Source organism: Sciurus vulgaris (assembly GCF_902686455.1).
Source record: "Sciurus vulgaris genome assembly, chromosome: 9".
Taxonomy (NCBI): Eukaryota; Metazoa; Chordata; class Mammalia; order Rodentia; family Sciuridae; genus Sciurus; species Sciurus vulgaris.
This window is the reverse complement of record NC_136469.1, coordinates 88,516,209-88,532,035: the sequence shown is the minus strand read 5'-3', so window position 1 is coordinate 88,532,035 and position 15,827 is coordinate 88,516,209. Positions and strand designations below refer to the sequence as shown.

At 33.7% G+C, this 15,827-nt stretch overlaps 1 protein-coding gene across 4 annotated transcripts in view; it reads left to right on the top strand.

The window, feature by feature from the left end:
• Nucleotides 1–15,827, top strand: part of MOB1B (MOB kinase activator 1B) — a 57,090-nt gene that overhangs the window by 32,818 nt on the left and 8,445 nt on the right. For 3 of the 4 annotated variants that reach the window (XM_079153030.1, XM_079153032.1, XM_079153029.1), the window contains exons 2-5: nt 4,940–5,106; nt 9,230–9,265; nt 9,620–9,713; nt 14,887–15,020. In XM_079153030.1, coding sequence (XP_079009156.1) covers nt 4,940–5,106; nt 9,230–9,265; nt 9,620–9,713; nt 14,887–15,020 — 431 coding nt within the window. The remainder of the gene's footprint in view (nt 1–4,939; nt 5,107–9,229; nt 9,266–9,619; nt 9,714–14,886; nt 15,021–15,827) is intronic. The other variant, XM_079153031.1, reaches the window with a different exon arrangement.

Below are 15,827 nucleotides of genomic sequence, written 5' to 3'. Positions count from 1 at the left end.
TGTTCCTGTTATCCCTGTTTTTTCTAGTGTTCTGAGTATGAAGGGGTGTTGTATTTTGTTGAATGCTTTTTTCTGCGTCAGTTGAAATAACCATATGATTCTTACCCTCAAGTCTGTTGACATGATGGATTACATTTATTGATTTACAGATGTTGAACCAACCTTGCATTCCTGGGATGAATCCCACTTGATTTTGGTGCACTATCTTCTTAATATGTTTTTGGATACGGTTTGCCAGTATTTTGTTAAGGATCTTTACATCTATATTCATCAAGGATATTGTTCTAAAATTTTCTTCCCTTGATGTGTCTTTGCCTGGTTTGGGTATGAGGGTGATTTTAGCTTCATAGCTCCTTTTCTATTGTCAAACTCTTCAGTATTAGAATATATTAGTATATATTCTTTTAACTGTATCTACTTTACTAATGCCCGTTTTTAGTTCTCTGTAAGTTTCCTCTCCTTACCCCTTGTTCTCCAGTCCAACTTAGAATAGATCAACTTTGTCAATGATTACATTGAACAATAAATAAGTTAAAATTAAGGATGGTGATGGAGGACATAGGAAATAATTTAAGGGTAATAATGTTAGATGCCATTTTGGGACCTAATATAGTCTTGTACATGCTAAACATCAGGGGTGCTTAACCACTGAGTCACATCCCCATCCCCCCCCTTTTTTTTTAAATTAGGGTCTCACTAGGTTGCTTACAGTTTGAGTAAATTGCTGAGGCTGGCTTTGAACGTGTGATTCTCCTGCTTCAGTGTTCTCAGCCACTGGGATTACAGGCGTGCACTACCTCGCCTGGCAGGTTTATTTAAGTTATTTACTAGATGAACCACCCCGTCTTAATCCCAAAATTGTTTTGCTTTCAAATAGGAGTAAGAGGGCCAGGGGAAACAAACCTGAGTGTACAGGGTGTTTATTTAGAAGACGATGGCCTTAGAATAATTTGCAAACTATTAATATGACACTCCTTATATGTAATGATTGCAGTATTCACATTCCATTCAGAAAGCTCTAAGTTCTTTATAATTATGATGCTGTGTTGGGAACTTAAAAGAGAAATTAGCAATCTCATTCCTTTTCCCTCCAAACCAGATGCTCTAGGACTTGTTATTGGGATTTGAAAAGAGTATAATGTATTTGGAGGAAGAATAAGCACAATAGAAAGTTTAAAAGTGTACATGCCTTTTAGTGCAACAGGTTTATGAATTTATCTTGCATCTGTCTATAATGATACTTACTGCAGAATTGTTTGTAGTAGCAAGTGACTAGAAACAACATAGATGTTTATTATTCTGGGACTGATTAAACCATGATATATCCACATAAGAAATACTATAAAATCTGAAGGAATTTAGAAAGAATATGGTAGATTTACTTATACCTTAGTATACAACAATCTTCTGGATATATTAAGTAAAAAACACTATTAAGTATATATACTACAGTATGCTACTATTGTGTAATAGCAAGCTGAAGTAGGCACAAACATTCTTATGTTTGTCTAGACATCAACTCTGCAAAGACATACAAGATACTGGAAACTGTGACTTCTTCTAAGAGTGGAGTGAGAGGCCAATTTTTGTTTTTGAAAATTTATTTGAAGGTTTGCATTCATATATCTTAAAATGCTATGTGAGATATATGGGTTTGGCCATATGTTTTTACTATAGGAACTTGTATTCATTGATGGATTTTTTTTTGTCCATACTTTAGTGCTTGTGCTTTTGAACTTAGTCTTTCATCACTTGGTCTTTTGAGGTAGGAATAGGAGCAATATTGATCACCCCTTCCCATGTAGGGCAGATACTGGTAGGAGAAGTTCCAGGTAAAAATTGAGTAAAATGCCTACTAACAGTTTTATAAAAGTGTATTTTTTTAAAAAAAAGTATTGAGTAGATAGGAATTAATCAGAAAAGTAAGATTTCCCTCCTACATAGAAGGGAATTAGGTAGAGGACTTATTTTGGAGGTATAAATATATGTATAAATGAAGAACAGAGAAAAGAAAGAATTAAGAGTCTATAGGGAACTAAAAACGTTTTATAAATATCTCTATACTGTTTTGTACAAACTCATTTTCCAAACTTTGAAAAAACAAAAAAAATTGAAGAGCAGGTGATAATTTGTGGTTTCCTAAGTAACATAAGAAGAAAATAGCAAAATGAGGGAATAAAACCTTGTTTTCTTGATTTCCCAGGCTTATCCCAAGATCACCTGAATCTTGATGCAGGTGAGCATAAGGAAGAGTGTACACACATATACACAAAACAGAAAAAATTTAAAAAATCTGCTTTGAACTTGATGTATGAAAACATTTGTTTCCATATTATGGTTATACTTTTCCCCATCTAGTCTTAGGGGGTAGGGGTGAAATTGGGTGCTGAATCTAGCTTTGGGCATTGTCCTACTAGTTTTCTTTCTCTTTTTCTTTCTTTTTTTGAATTATGGATTCCAGAAAAGGGAAGATAATGAAAATACTAACAGTTGCATAGTATTTTACAATTTTAAAAGCTTTTCATGTGTTATTTTTTCACTTTTGCTACTGTTCTATGATGTAGGTATTGGTGATGTTTTGTTATTTTTATTAGGCTTTCACTGTTAAAGAAAAAAAATGGTTCTGGACAGTTAGGTAATTTGCCAGAGATAACAGCCTTATATATGTCAATGCTGGGCTTCATAAAATCAGTCTTTTTTTTCTCCTTTCTTTCTGTCAAAATATAAGATCTTGTGAGGTAGACTTAGTTTGGTAAAATATTGACTCCAAGAGAAAGGCATTGATCAAGAAAATATTCTGAAGCCTAAAACTTCAGGGCAGAGAGGTTCAGGGTATAGAGTTTTAGGGACAGGTGAGCCTCTGACCTACCTGATACTGCATAACTGGCATCCTTGAGGTTCTCACATACTATCTCTAACAACCCTTTTCAGAGTTGCTTGTCACATCCTTAGTTGTTGCATCCTAGCCAAGTGGTGGGTTAATTAAAGGGAGTGCACTTAACACCCTGCCTGAAGGTTTGTATCACATTAGTCATAGGAAAGCTATTTTTTTGTAATTAATCACACATAAATTAGTAAGATATGTTTTGTAAGGTGAACTGGTGAAGTACATTTATTTTCATAAATTAAAAAGTACATAAATTTAGTGTTTTTCATACTAGATTTTGATAAAAGGCAAGAAGGAGGAGGAAAGTGAAATAAGCACAAGCTTGGAAGGTGTCATTATATTTATATAAGTAAATTTATATTTTTGCAATTACACTTTAGAGAAACTTAGAATTTGGTGTCCGTTGCTTTACATGATTAAACTGAAGAAAAATTTCCACACTTACATGATTAAACTGAAGAAAATTTTCCACATTCTAGTGTAGATCTTTAAATTGAATCTAATATTTGACCTTTGGATTTACTCTGCACATTAAACATCACTGATTGTTTCAAAGCAGAGGATTAATATCTGATTAGTGTTTTAAAAGAGATCCCTTTGATGCCATTTATAATGGTAAGTACTCATCATTTGAGTTGGATTCTTAGGTTCACTATTAGATTCTTATTTTATCTCAGGATCCTCAGTCATTTTGGAAAGCTTTCAGGTAGTCATAATGTACAACCAGGATTGAGACCTACCACTTCATCTTGGGGAAAGAGAAAGGAATTTGACTTTGGAGAAGGGGTAGTGAATGAAAGCTATGGAGAGCTTGGAAAGTATAACCATTGTTTTTGTGTGCTCTTTTGAATTCTTTTATATTCATATTTTTGAATTACTGAATATTTTGATGGTATGAATTAAGTAATATGTAAGTAGAGTTTCTACTTACCTAGCCTCTTCTAATTCTTTCTAATCTGTTCCTTTTCATATGAAGAGAAGAAAGAATATCGACAGTACTTTTGGTACAATTTAATAAAAATTTGCCAGCATTAACAAAAGAGTCATTTCTTAAGAACTCTTAAAACCATTTCTAAGCTTATTGCTCTATTATCAGTTGATCTATTATCTTTCTGTCTGTCTCCCTCCATCCCTTGGTATCCATGAGGATCTCACACATAACAAAGCTGCAGATGATTTTCTTTTATTAAAATGGTATGCATATAACCTGTCTATATCCACATATATATTTTAATTTCTAGATTATTTATGATGTCTGATACAATGTAAGTGCTGTGTAAATAATTGTTATGCTGTATTTTAGACAATAATGACAAGAAAAAAGAGTCTTTTTCAAAGAGTCTGTTCAATACAGATGCAAATTTTCTCAGGTATTTTCAGTTCTTGTTTGGTTAAATCCACAGATGCAGAACCCAAGGATTTGGTGGGTCAACTCTATGTATGTGTATACATACATGCACTATGTGTCTAGATAAACATTCAGAAATTTGAGCAAATAAGTCATGCTAATATCTAGTTAACTTTTTTTAAAAAAAATTATTTTTTAGTTATAGTTGTACACTATCTTTATTTACTTATTTATTTTATGTGGTGCTGAAGATTGAACCCAGTGCCTCACACATGCAAGGCAAGTGCTGTACCACTGAGCTATAACCCCAGCCCTAGTTACTTAACTCTTTAGCCAGAGTTCTGGATTAAGATGGTGGCTGATGTTTTCTATAATTGGGTAGAAAAACATTCAGCTTTTTTCCTAGCTGTAGAATTTTTGTGTTTTATTGATATAAAATTGCATCTTTATGCTTCTTAGAAGAAGGAAACACTTTGTATTAGAATGAGAGAATTGGCAGTTTTATTGCCATTATTTAATATAGCTGATAGTTTAGGTCAGATTGCTGGGGTGGTGGGAGGAGCTAAAAATATATTTGCTGTTAATTTGTGGATGTTTAAGATCATCTCTGCTATTTTTGTCCAGTAATGTAGGGTAGTAGACTGCGTGGAAGGTCTTGCCTTGAATATTGAGGTGCTTTCTTTTCTTTTCTTTTTTTTTCATAGTGGTAGTCGCTCTTCTAAAACATTTAAACCAAAGAAGAACATCCCAGAGGGATCTCACCAGTATGAGCTCTTAAAGCATGCAGAAGCCACACTTGGCAGTGGCAACCTCAGGATGGCTGTCATGCTTCCTGAGGGGGAAGATCTAAATGAGTGGGTTGCAGTGAACAGTAAGTAACCTTTCTGTTTCTCAGTAGACTCTGGGCTTTTCTGTTTTTTTTTTTTTTTTTTTTTTTTTTGCAGTGCTGGGTACCAACTGAGCTATATCCTCAGCCTCTCAGTAGACTGAATTAGATTTTAAGCCTCACTGCAGGTGAATGTTGAGGTACTATCTATTCTAGGCTTTAGTTAGCAATCTAATATCACAATACAGTGATGTCACAATCCATGTTTAGTCTTTATGCTATTTTATTTCTGAATATAAAGTTTTATGAAATTCTTGTTTGCTATTATATCACAAAATAGATATACTGTTTTCAGTGTATCATACTATTTGTTAAACAAGTATATGTCTGGCACTATGTGGTCTTTCTGCATGATTGGTTTTATTTCATTTTTATAACACAGTTTAATAGATAAAGAAGCAAGCTAGGACAGAAGAATTAGTAACTTGACTATCTATTAAATGGTAGAATTAAAATGTATAGTTAGAGAATTTCAGAGCCTGTACTTTAATTATTATACTAAATTGCTTCTCTCAGTAGCATACTGTTGTCTTGACTAAGTTCTGCTTATTTTTTCCCTCTTCTTCCTTCCTTTCTTTCTTTTTTGGTTGGTGGTTTTGAGGATTAAACCAGGTTGCTGTGTCACTGAACTACACCCCCAGCATTTTTAAAAGTATTTATTGATTTTTGGTATCAGGAATTGAACCCAGCTTAACCACTGAGCTACACCCCCAGCCCTTTTTATTTTTTATTAAGTTACTTAGGGCCTTGCTAAGTTGCTGAGGCTGTCCTCAAACTTGTGATCCTCCTGCCTCAGCCTCCTGAGCCACTGGGATTTCAGGCGTGAGCAACTATACCAGCACCTTTTTTATTTTTTATTTTGAGACAGAAATGCTAAGTTGCTGATGCTAACCTTGAATTTGCAATCTTTCAACTTCAGCCTCTGGAATTGTTGGAATTATAGGCATGTGACCTGTACTTATTTTGAAGGTATTCCAGTAAGTGATATGAAATTAGTAAAATATATTTATGAGATAAGAAATTCTTAACTTCTACAGAGAAAAAAATACGTAAATAAAAATAAATATATTTGTGGGAATTAGGCCAGAGAGAATTGGGTATTAAGAGGTCCAGAGTTTTACAACATTAGTGAAAACATTTTTATAACTGAAGAAAATTTATGTGAATTGAGAATATAAAATGAGATTTTGTTAAAAGCATACACTGAATGTTTAGAATTTATTTATTTTTATTTACTTTTTTTGGTTTCAGTGCTGGAGTATTGAACTCAGGACTAGTGCTCTTCCCTGAGCCACCCCCCAGCCAATATCCAGGCTTTAATTAAGGAAAAGTAAAACACTTATTTTTCTTACAATAATTGATGGTATCTTACTATAATTTAAATTGTCATGTTATTTATAAATTATGTTGCCACTTCTTAATAATATACAGGAAACAAGGATTTTATTGGCATGTGTTAAAACATTATTGCAACAGCATTTGCACAAGAACTATATTATTATAATATGATCAAAGATGATATTCAGAATAAATTTCCAGCATATGTGTATGTTCCTTTTTTGTACATTTGTGCCTTTGTACCATTTATTTGAGAGTTCATTTACTAATTTTTAAAATGTAAGGATAGTTGCATTGAGCTTCTGTGGAAGAGATTCCCACTTTTAAAGATAAAAGGAAATAATTATTTTCTGTCTATGTTGTCTCTCTGTCTCAGTTGTCACAATTATCTATAATACTGAAATGTCTAGAACTTTTGAGTCAAACTTTTAAAATTTCACAGGTATTCCACAATTCTGTTCTAGCTGGACAAAAATTACTTTGGACTAATGCATTAGAACATCTGCTTAAAACATAATTCTGTTTTGAAAATACAGCATTTTACTGAAATATCGGACTCTAAAATTTTCCTTATTAATAGTAGTCATCTGAAATTAAACTTAATGAAGTGACTAGGGTTTGAGACTAAACAGGTATTTCCCCTCATTGGCAGTGATTAAGTAAATGTTTTGAGAGCATAAAGTAAAGGAATTTGTTGACAAGATTGACATCTTAATGGCCTTTTGGCTTCAGTGTATTTGCCAAATGAAGATAAATGATAAGAGATGGGAAATCCTTACAAATTTAATAGCTAGTCTAAGAGCCAGAAACCAGAACCTGATTTCGAACATTCTGCTAGTAGAAAGAAAGAGAGTGATAACTTTTAAAGAAGATAGGAAGAAGGTTCAGTGTTCTGGGAAAAGCACAGTGCATAGATTATAGATAAATTATGTGTCACAGGTAGGTAATTGAGATTCAGGGTGATTAAGTAACTCAACTGTAAGTATAGGAGTTAGGACTCAAACCTGTCTGTTTTATTTCAGAAGCCATGAATTGTCCATTGTCCTCTATTCATGTGGAGGACAATTTAAGAATTATTATTACAGAGTCATTACTTAGTAAGTCTTGGCTCGTGGAGGTAAGAGCAGGGAAAAAAACTCTTAGGGTTAATTTTAGTATAATAGTCCTGCTCTACTTTCTTCAGTAATTAAGTTTGATTTCTTTTGATGTCACTTTTTTCTTTGGCTGCTCTAGAAGGTCTGGGTTTAAAAAGCATGGTGCTGTTCATGTGTAAGTAATAATATGACAAAGATCTTAGAATTATATAAATAAGAGGGAACAGAGGCTGAGTTGAGTCACTATATGCAGTATTTGTCCTTAAACATATGAATAAATGCTCCCTTTCTGCCTGAGAAATTTGAAAAGGTATATTATCCTAGGAGTATAGGCAATAGGTTATTTTTATTATTTTTTAATTATTATTTTTTTTAGTTGTTGATGGACCATTATTTTTCTTTTATTTATACGCAGTGCTGCGAATCAAACCTCCTGTCTCACACATGCTAGATGAGTGCTCTCTCACTGAGCCACAACCCCAGACCTAGGCAATGGGTTATTAAGGTCTGACTGGAGAAGATGTTAGTTATTGGAACACTATTTATGTTTTCCTAAAGTTAAATTGCAGCAAGTCTTTACTGACTTCTTCATATCAAATAAGGGATACACTTTTTTCATTCATAGCCATTGTGAATATATGTTGAAAAAAGTGATTGTTAGTACTATACCATGGTTGTTATTACTAACAGGTGAATTTAATAAGGTTGTTTGCTCTGAGGTAAATATAAAAATGATCAATAGCATCAAAAATATGAAAAATCTAGGAATCAGTCTACTGAAACTATGAAAACTATGATTGTAAAAATGATTCCTTTGTGATTTACTTGTTGCCCTTCAATATGTTCATGTCATAGCTGGGTATGGTGGTACACATCTAATCCCAGCAACTTGGGATGCTGAGGTGGGACAATTGAAAGTTTAAGGCCAGCCTCAGCAATTTAGCAGAGACCCTAATAAATAAAAGGGCTGAGGACATAGCTTAGCAGTAGAACATACCTGGCTTTAGTTTCCAGTACTACAGAAGATTAGAAAAAAAAAAAGTACATGCCAAAGATCATGGACATATTTTTTTTTATCTCTTTTTTACTCTTTTATGAACTTCATTGTCTTGCCTTTCACATTGAGAGTTATAGTCCACTAGGAACTACTTTTGGGGTATATTGTGAATGAAGAGTGAAGTTTTAATTAAAAAAATTTTCCATAGCAATAACTAATTGGCTGAGAAATATTTATGAAAAGATTATCTTTGCCTACTGTTCCGCAGTTGATGACTTTGTTGTAAAGCAAAGTGTTTCATCTGTGCTTGCATCTGTTTCTGATCTCTATTCTGTTTACTCACCTTGCTAAGATCATACTGTTCATTGTGTTTTGTAAGTCTTCATATACACCTTATTCTTCTTTAGGAATGTGTTGGATGATCTTGGCTATTTGCATTTTCAAATACATTTTAAGCTTTTGGGAATCTGTTGAACATTCTACTCTCATTTAAATTTGTAATTTTTATGATTGCCAGCATTCTTTTCATAAGATTTGAACTTATAGAAATTTCTTTAGTGAAGTGACAGTTTAGGCTGTTTCACATTTTCTTGTATGTTGTCTCTTTCCTTCTTTCCTTCCTTCCTTCCTTCCTTCCTTTCTCTTTCTTTCTTCTTCTTCTTTTTTTTTTTTTTTGCAGTGCTGGGGATTGAACCCAAGGCCTCACACGTGCCAGGCAAGTGCTCTACCCCTGAGCCATGTCCCCAGCCCTGTTTTCTTTATCTTACTGATCTATAGAAGTTCTTTGTATATTCTGGATAAAAGATTTTTGTTGTTTGTATGTGTTGCAAAGAATTTTTCCCATTCTTTGCTTGCCCTTTTGCTCTTTCTTAAATAGAATCACTTGATGAACACAAGCTCCTGATTTCAGCACAGCCAGATATTGAAGCTTCTGTGTGTGCTTTGTGTTACTTGTTCTTTTTGGGGAAAAGAGCACAAATAAAGTTAAGATTCTGCTTAAAATAGCAATTAAATAAAAAATTTAATTGTGACTATTGTGTTTTACTTATAATTGGTATATGCTTTGCAGCTGTGGATTTCTTCAATCAGATCAACATGCTGTACGGAACCATCACAGACTTCTGTACAGAGGAGAGTTGTCCGGTGATGTCAGCTGGACCAAAGTAAGACATGGTTAATGATTAGTTTTCTTTCTTTCTTTCTTCTTCTTTTTTTTTTTTTTTTTTTGGTGGGGCTGGGGATTGAACCCAGGGCCTTGTGCTTGACAGACAGGCACTTTACCAACTGAGCTATCTCCCCAGCTCTAGTTCTCATTTTTATTTTTAGTTCTTAGTTAAGAACAAAGTTTCTGATTATATATTTTCTCAACTTAGCACCTCCTTCAGTGGTTTGCCAGTGACTGTTTTATCAAACTGATTTCATAGCTTGAGCTTATGACCCTCCCTGTATTGTCTTCCATCTGTCTTCCCTGTGTTTGCTGATGTATCTTCTTTATAGTCTTTCCAAATGAGATTACTGGAAACACTTGCTGTTCTCTCCATCACTCATGTTTTTTGAAAACCTGCTTATTCTGTTTTTCTCTTGGATTTTTTTTTCTCTTTAATTTTCCTCCTGTCATCGTCTATTAATATTTAAAACAATCTTACCCATCTTCAAGGCCCATATCAAATGACACATCTCCAAAAAGCCTTCTGATTTCTTCAGGCTTACTGTGATTTTTTTTCTATTTAACATTTTTACCTTTATTTATTTTTTGTGATACTGAGGATTCAACCTATGGGTGCTTTGCTACATCCCCAACCTTTTTTTGTTTTTGTTTTTTTTTTTGAATGTTGAGGCAGGCTCTCACTAAATTGCCAAGGTTGCCTTGAACTTTGTAATCTTCCTGCTTTAGCCTTTTGAGTTGCTGGGATTATAGGCGTCCACCACCTCACATGGTAGTACTTTCACATGTCTTCATTACATTATACTTACTATACTTCTTAGATTATTTATCTCCCCCCCCCCCCCCCCCCCCGGGGGATTGAACCCATGGCCTCACATAGGCAAGGCAAGTATTCTACCACTGAGCCATATCCCCAGCCCTTTTTAATTTTTATTTAGAGACAAGGTCTCACTAAGTTGCTGAGGCTAGCTTTGAACTTGAGATCCTCCTGTCTTAGCCTCCCAGGCTGCTGGGATTATCGATGTGCACCACTCTGCCCAGCTTAGCCTTGTTCTTTATATTATCTTTTTTAAAAATGATTTTTAATTATAGATGGACACAATACCTTTATTTTATTTATTTACTTTTAGGTGGTGCTGAGGATTAAACCCAGTGCCTCACATGCACTAACAAGTGCTCTACCACTGAGCTATAACCCCAGCCCCTTACCCTTGTTATTTTAAATCCCTTTTGGTGTATGGACAGTACCTGCCACCTAGTTAGCACTTAATAAATGTTGGTTGGATATGTGTGTGTGTGTGTGTGCACACACACACACATATATGCACACATACATATATATAGATAATATATAATTTTTTTTTATTTTTTGGGGTACTGGGAATTTAACTCAGGGGCACTTGACCACTGAGCCACATCCCTAGCCCTATTTTGTATTTTATTTAGAGACAGGGTCTCACTGAGTTGCTTAGTGCCTCACTTTTTTTGAGGCTGACTGTGGGCTTGTGATTCTCCTGTCTCAGCTTCCCGAGCTTGGACCAGTATATTTTTGAAGCTGGTCTTTATTAGTACTAATAATAACAATGGCAGCTACTATTTAGTGATACCTAAATGTTAAGGCCTTTCATACATTATATGTTTTACTTTATACCACAATATTCACCACAGGAACATTGCCCTACACATTGTCATTAGTGTACAGAATTTAATTAGATGATTGAAGTGTAATAGAGATAGAAGAGCTCAGGAAAGAAATTGTGATACCATATAAGAAGGTTGAACACAAGCTAAGTTTGTAGTAAAGAGAAAGGAAGACCACACTGGAAAGGGCACAAAGCTGTGTCTGAACATTTACTTCTTTCTAGCACAGAGGTAAACAGCTTCAGAGTTATTAAAAATTCAGTGCCGGGCTGGGGATATAGCTCATTTGGTAGAGTGCTTGCCTGTCAAGCACAAGGCCTTGGGTTCAATCCCCAGCACCACCCAAAAAAAAAAAAAAAAAAAAAAAAAATCCAGTGCCTCTCAATCCCTTTCTTCCTATAGACCTCTCTTTCTATAGAGTTTTGTTCCATGGTTTTCACCCCTCTGAACTGTTAACTTTGGAGAATTGTGGTCTGTGGACTTTGTACTTGCAGGTGTCTCTTTTGGTCTTCCATCACCATATTTGAATTTATGTGAATTATGTAGTTCTTTGTTTTTAAATACTGTGGTTCAGAGATACAGGTGTTTCCTAGTTTCATCAAACACAAAATGAATTTCTGTTACTTGTTATTTTGGGAAGTTTTCTTAAAGGAAAAGTGGTGTTTAAAAAATGAAATCCCTTTTAGTACTTCTTAATTCTGGTTAGTATTACTGGTGTTTACTTAGTATGTTTTAAGTTTTACTTATAAAAACATTTTAAATTATATTATTATGTAGTTAGCTGTGCATTGAAAACAGCATGTTCCTTTGAGAGCTGTGTTTATCTCTGCTTGTGAGTATGTAGCTGCCTGCCTTTCCTCATTATCAGTCTGCCTACCTCTCTCTCTTCCTTTTTGTTTCTTTTTTGAAGACTAGACTTTTGACTAGCAATAATGCTAAGAAGATCTAGTTGTTGTCAAGGTTCTTTGTTGACAGAGGCAAGACTGTAGCAAGAAGAGGCAGTTGTTAATATAGGTTAAATATCACTTACCTGAAATGCTTGGAACCAGAGGACTTTGGGATTTTTATTTTTTTAATTTTGGGATATTTGCATGTACATAGAGATATTTCAGGGTTAGAACTCAAGTTCAGGGTTAGAACTCAAGTTCAGGGTTAGAACTCAAGTTTGTGTTTTACGTATACCTGATATACATAACCTCAAAGTAATTTTAGGCAATATTTTTTGTGCATCTACGTTTTAACTGTAACTTGTCACATGAAGTCAGGTGTGGAATTTTCTTCTTGTGACATCTTACTGGCACTCCAACGATTTCTAATTTTGTAGCTTTATAGGTTTTGGATTAGGTATGCTCAATCTGTACTTAGCAGTGGCCTCTTCCAAAGTAGTATTGAACAATGCCTCATAGGACTTGGTTCTCAGTTTGTTTATTATTTAAAAAAAAAATGGTATAGTTTTTATGTTTGTATAGTGATAACAGATTTAAAAGAAAATTGTCAAAGGCAGAATAAAAAAATAGATGGGGTTAAGATAGCTACAAAATAAAGATAGTCATCTTAAGTATAAGCATAACAAAAGAAAAAGAGAAGATAAAGGAATCATAATTGTAAACTCTAGAAGTATAAGTAACAGAGTTGTTTTATTTTTCAAAAAGCCTAAGGATATTGAAAGTTTTAATTTTTTAAAAACAAAGCTTTAAGGGCTGGGATTGTAGCTCAGTGGTGGAGCATTTGCCCTAGCATGTGTAAGTCACTGGGTTTGATTCTCAACACTGCATATAAATAAATAAAATAAGGGTCCATTGACAACTAAAAATACGTTTAAAAAATAAAGCTTTAAGATACTAAATATTATTCTTTGATTTGCTTTTTTTTTAAAAATATTTTTTTAGTTGTAGGTGGACATAATACCTTTATTTTTTATGGGGTGCTGAGGATGAAACCCAGGGCCCCATACATGCTTGTAGGCGAGCGCTGTACCACTGAACCACAATCCCAGCCTTTCTTTGATTTACTAAGTGTTCTTTTAATTTTTACATTTAAAAGTGAACACAAAATACCTGAAAACCATTAAAAAGATTTAAAAAAATGTTGTGAAGGAATAATAAAGATGTTATGGTATCTTAAAGGAGAAAACATGGATAAAGTCCCTTCTCTAAGTGTTAAAGAGTAAGGATGGTTTAAAGTTCTACCATTCATGGTCTGTCTCCTTAGAGGATCAAAGAAGACATAAACTTAAATCACACTAAGGACTTTAGTTTTATAATAGCAAGACTTTCTTAACTGTCAAAGTGATTAATTACAACATGATCCCAAGAAGTGTTGGGAAATCTCTTCCTTGAAGACCTTCCAAATAGACTTGACAGTCATTTTTGTTGCCTAATTTTGGCAGTAGATACTCCAAAAGAGTGTGTTCAGACGCATCTTATTTTGGACTGTTTACTTACAAAGTAGTTGTAATTAGATAGAAAGTATTCTAATTTATTCTCTTTCAAGATAATTTTTATCACTTAAAAATACCCTGTAGTATTCTATTGCCTTTTTTTTTTTTTTTTTTTTTTGCTAGACTTTCTGACCTATTAGTCAATCCAAACTCTGGGGACAAGGTTGGAAAACACAGTGTTGTTTCACAGATTGAAGCAGTAGAGGTAACTTTTTAGAAACTAAAAATCTAAATACCAGTTCAGTTTAGAAATATTTATATTTGTAGTTTTGGCTGTATACTTATTTTTTATCTTAAAATTCAGGTCGTGTGAGTGCGCGCGCGCACGCGCGCGCCTGTGTCTGTAAAAGACAGACACACACACATTGTTAGGGTTCATACCATATTGTTTTTACTTGTTCATTTACAGGTCTGTCTTTTCTAGTAAACTGTTCTCCTTGAAAGTAAGAAAAAAATTTTTTAGTGTTTCTTGTTCTTGATGTTGTATCTTTTCGCACAACAGATACACATTAAATGTTAAATTGGAGGATAATGTTCTGTTAATACCCAAAACCTATGAACAAACAGCTTTCTTTGAGTTGCTAGTTTTCTTTAAAAGCGTATTTAACTTTTTAGCCAAAGGTACTCAAATATCAAGTCATTCTCATTATCATTAATCTTACTTTGGAGTTCTGTGTCTCTTTATTTTTAACCCAAAATTTAAAGTCCCAAATTAAAAAGAATTATACTATGTAAGGAGAAATGTTTTTTAAGGAAAAAAACCATAAAATTCAAAGATGGTCATCTTAACAGTTTTTCTACTGTAATGTACAATTCTCTATATAAAGGAAAGCCGTGTAAGAAAATTTAGACATGTGAGGAAAGTGTCTAAATACAGAGAGTGAGTTTGATGTGCTCCACTTAGTTTGAACTGTGGTAAATGCAAAATAGTCCACAAGCAATTTAAAAATGCACTGTATTTGGAGAAACAGATTGCTTAAAACATGTTTATGCATATATTCATAATACACACATATATATAATTTAAAAATATGTGCTTTATGTATAGGTATTGCTGATATTCTATGTGTTTTTTATCTTTCCATCACAGATATGAGTACCATTGGGCAGATGGAACAAATATAAAGAAACCTATTAAATGCTCTGCACCAAAGTATATTGATTACCTGATGACTTGGGTCCAGGACCAGTTGGATGATGAGACATTATTTCCATCAAAAATTGGTATAATTATTTTATGTAATCGGGATCCATTATGGTTTATCTAATTGTATGTTTCTAATATTGACCTCACTCTTCCTACACTATTCAGTTGGACAGTTCTGTGGGGCTTTGTTGATGCATATGTATGTTATTTAATTCCCAAGAGGAGGCACAGAAGTTTGTTAACCCAGTCATAACATAAGCAACCTATCCTGTGTAAATTGATTTTTTTCACCCTTTAACTTAGCATTTTAAAATACATATTAGTTGAAAGAGGATAGGTATATAGGTTCATTTTATTTGATACATTTTTGGTGGTACTCCAGATTAAAATATGATTGAACTTACTTTCAATCAAAGAGGGCTTTTCGGGATGGTGGTATAAGTTATTTTCTTGAGAATTATGAAGATCAAATACCCTTTCAGTAGAAAGTGGTAAAGGCTTAATTCTATTCTAGGAACCACATTAGTTTCCATACCTACAAAAATAGTTCTAATCTCCTGCATTTAAGAACACCCTTTTCACACCATGTTTGTTATGAACATTGAGGTAATATAAGCCTTCCTCTAATTTTAAGTGATGAGAAGATGAGTAATTGGTTTCTGTCCAATTTTACATTTTGTTTGTGGCAAAGAGGGAGTTTCACTTTATGATGCACAAACAGATTTTGAAATCAAGCTGAGAAGAAAATAAGATTTGAGGGGTTGACTTATTACCAATTTGAGTAACTTTTGCTTTTTCATATTTGCTTTAAAGGGCAGACTTTTCAAGTGGAAATAGTTCACATCTAGATAGCTCATATGTATTTACCTTCTCAAACTTCTTAG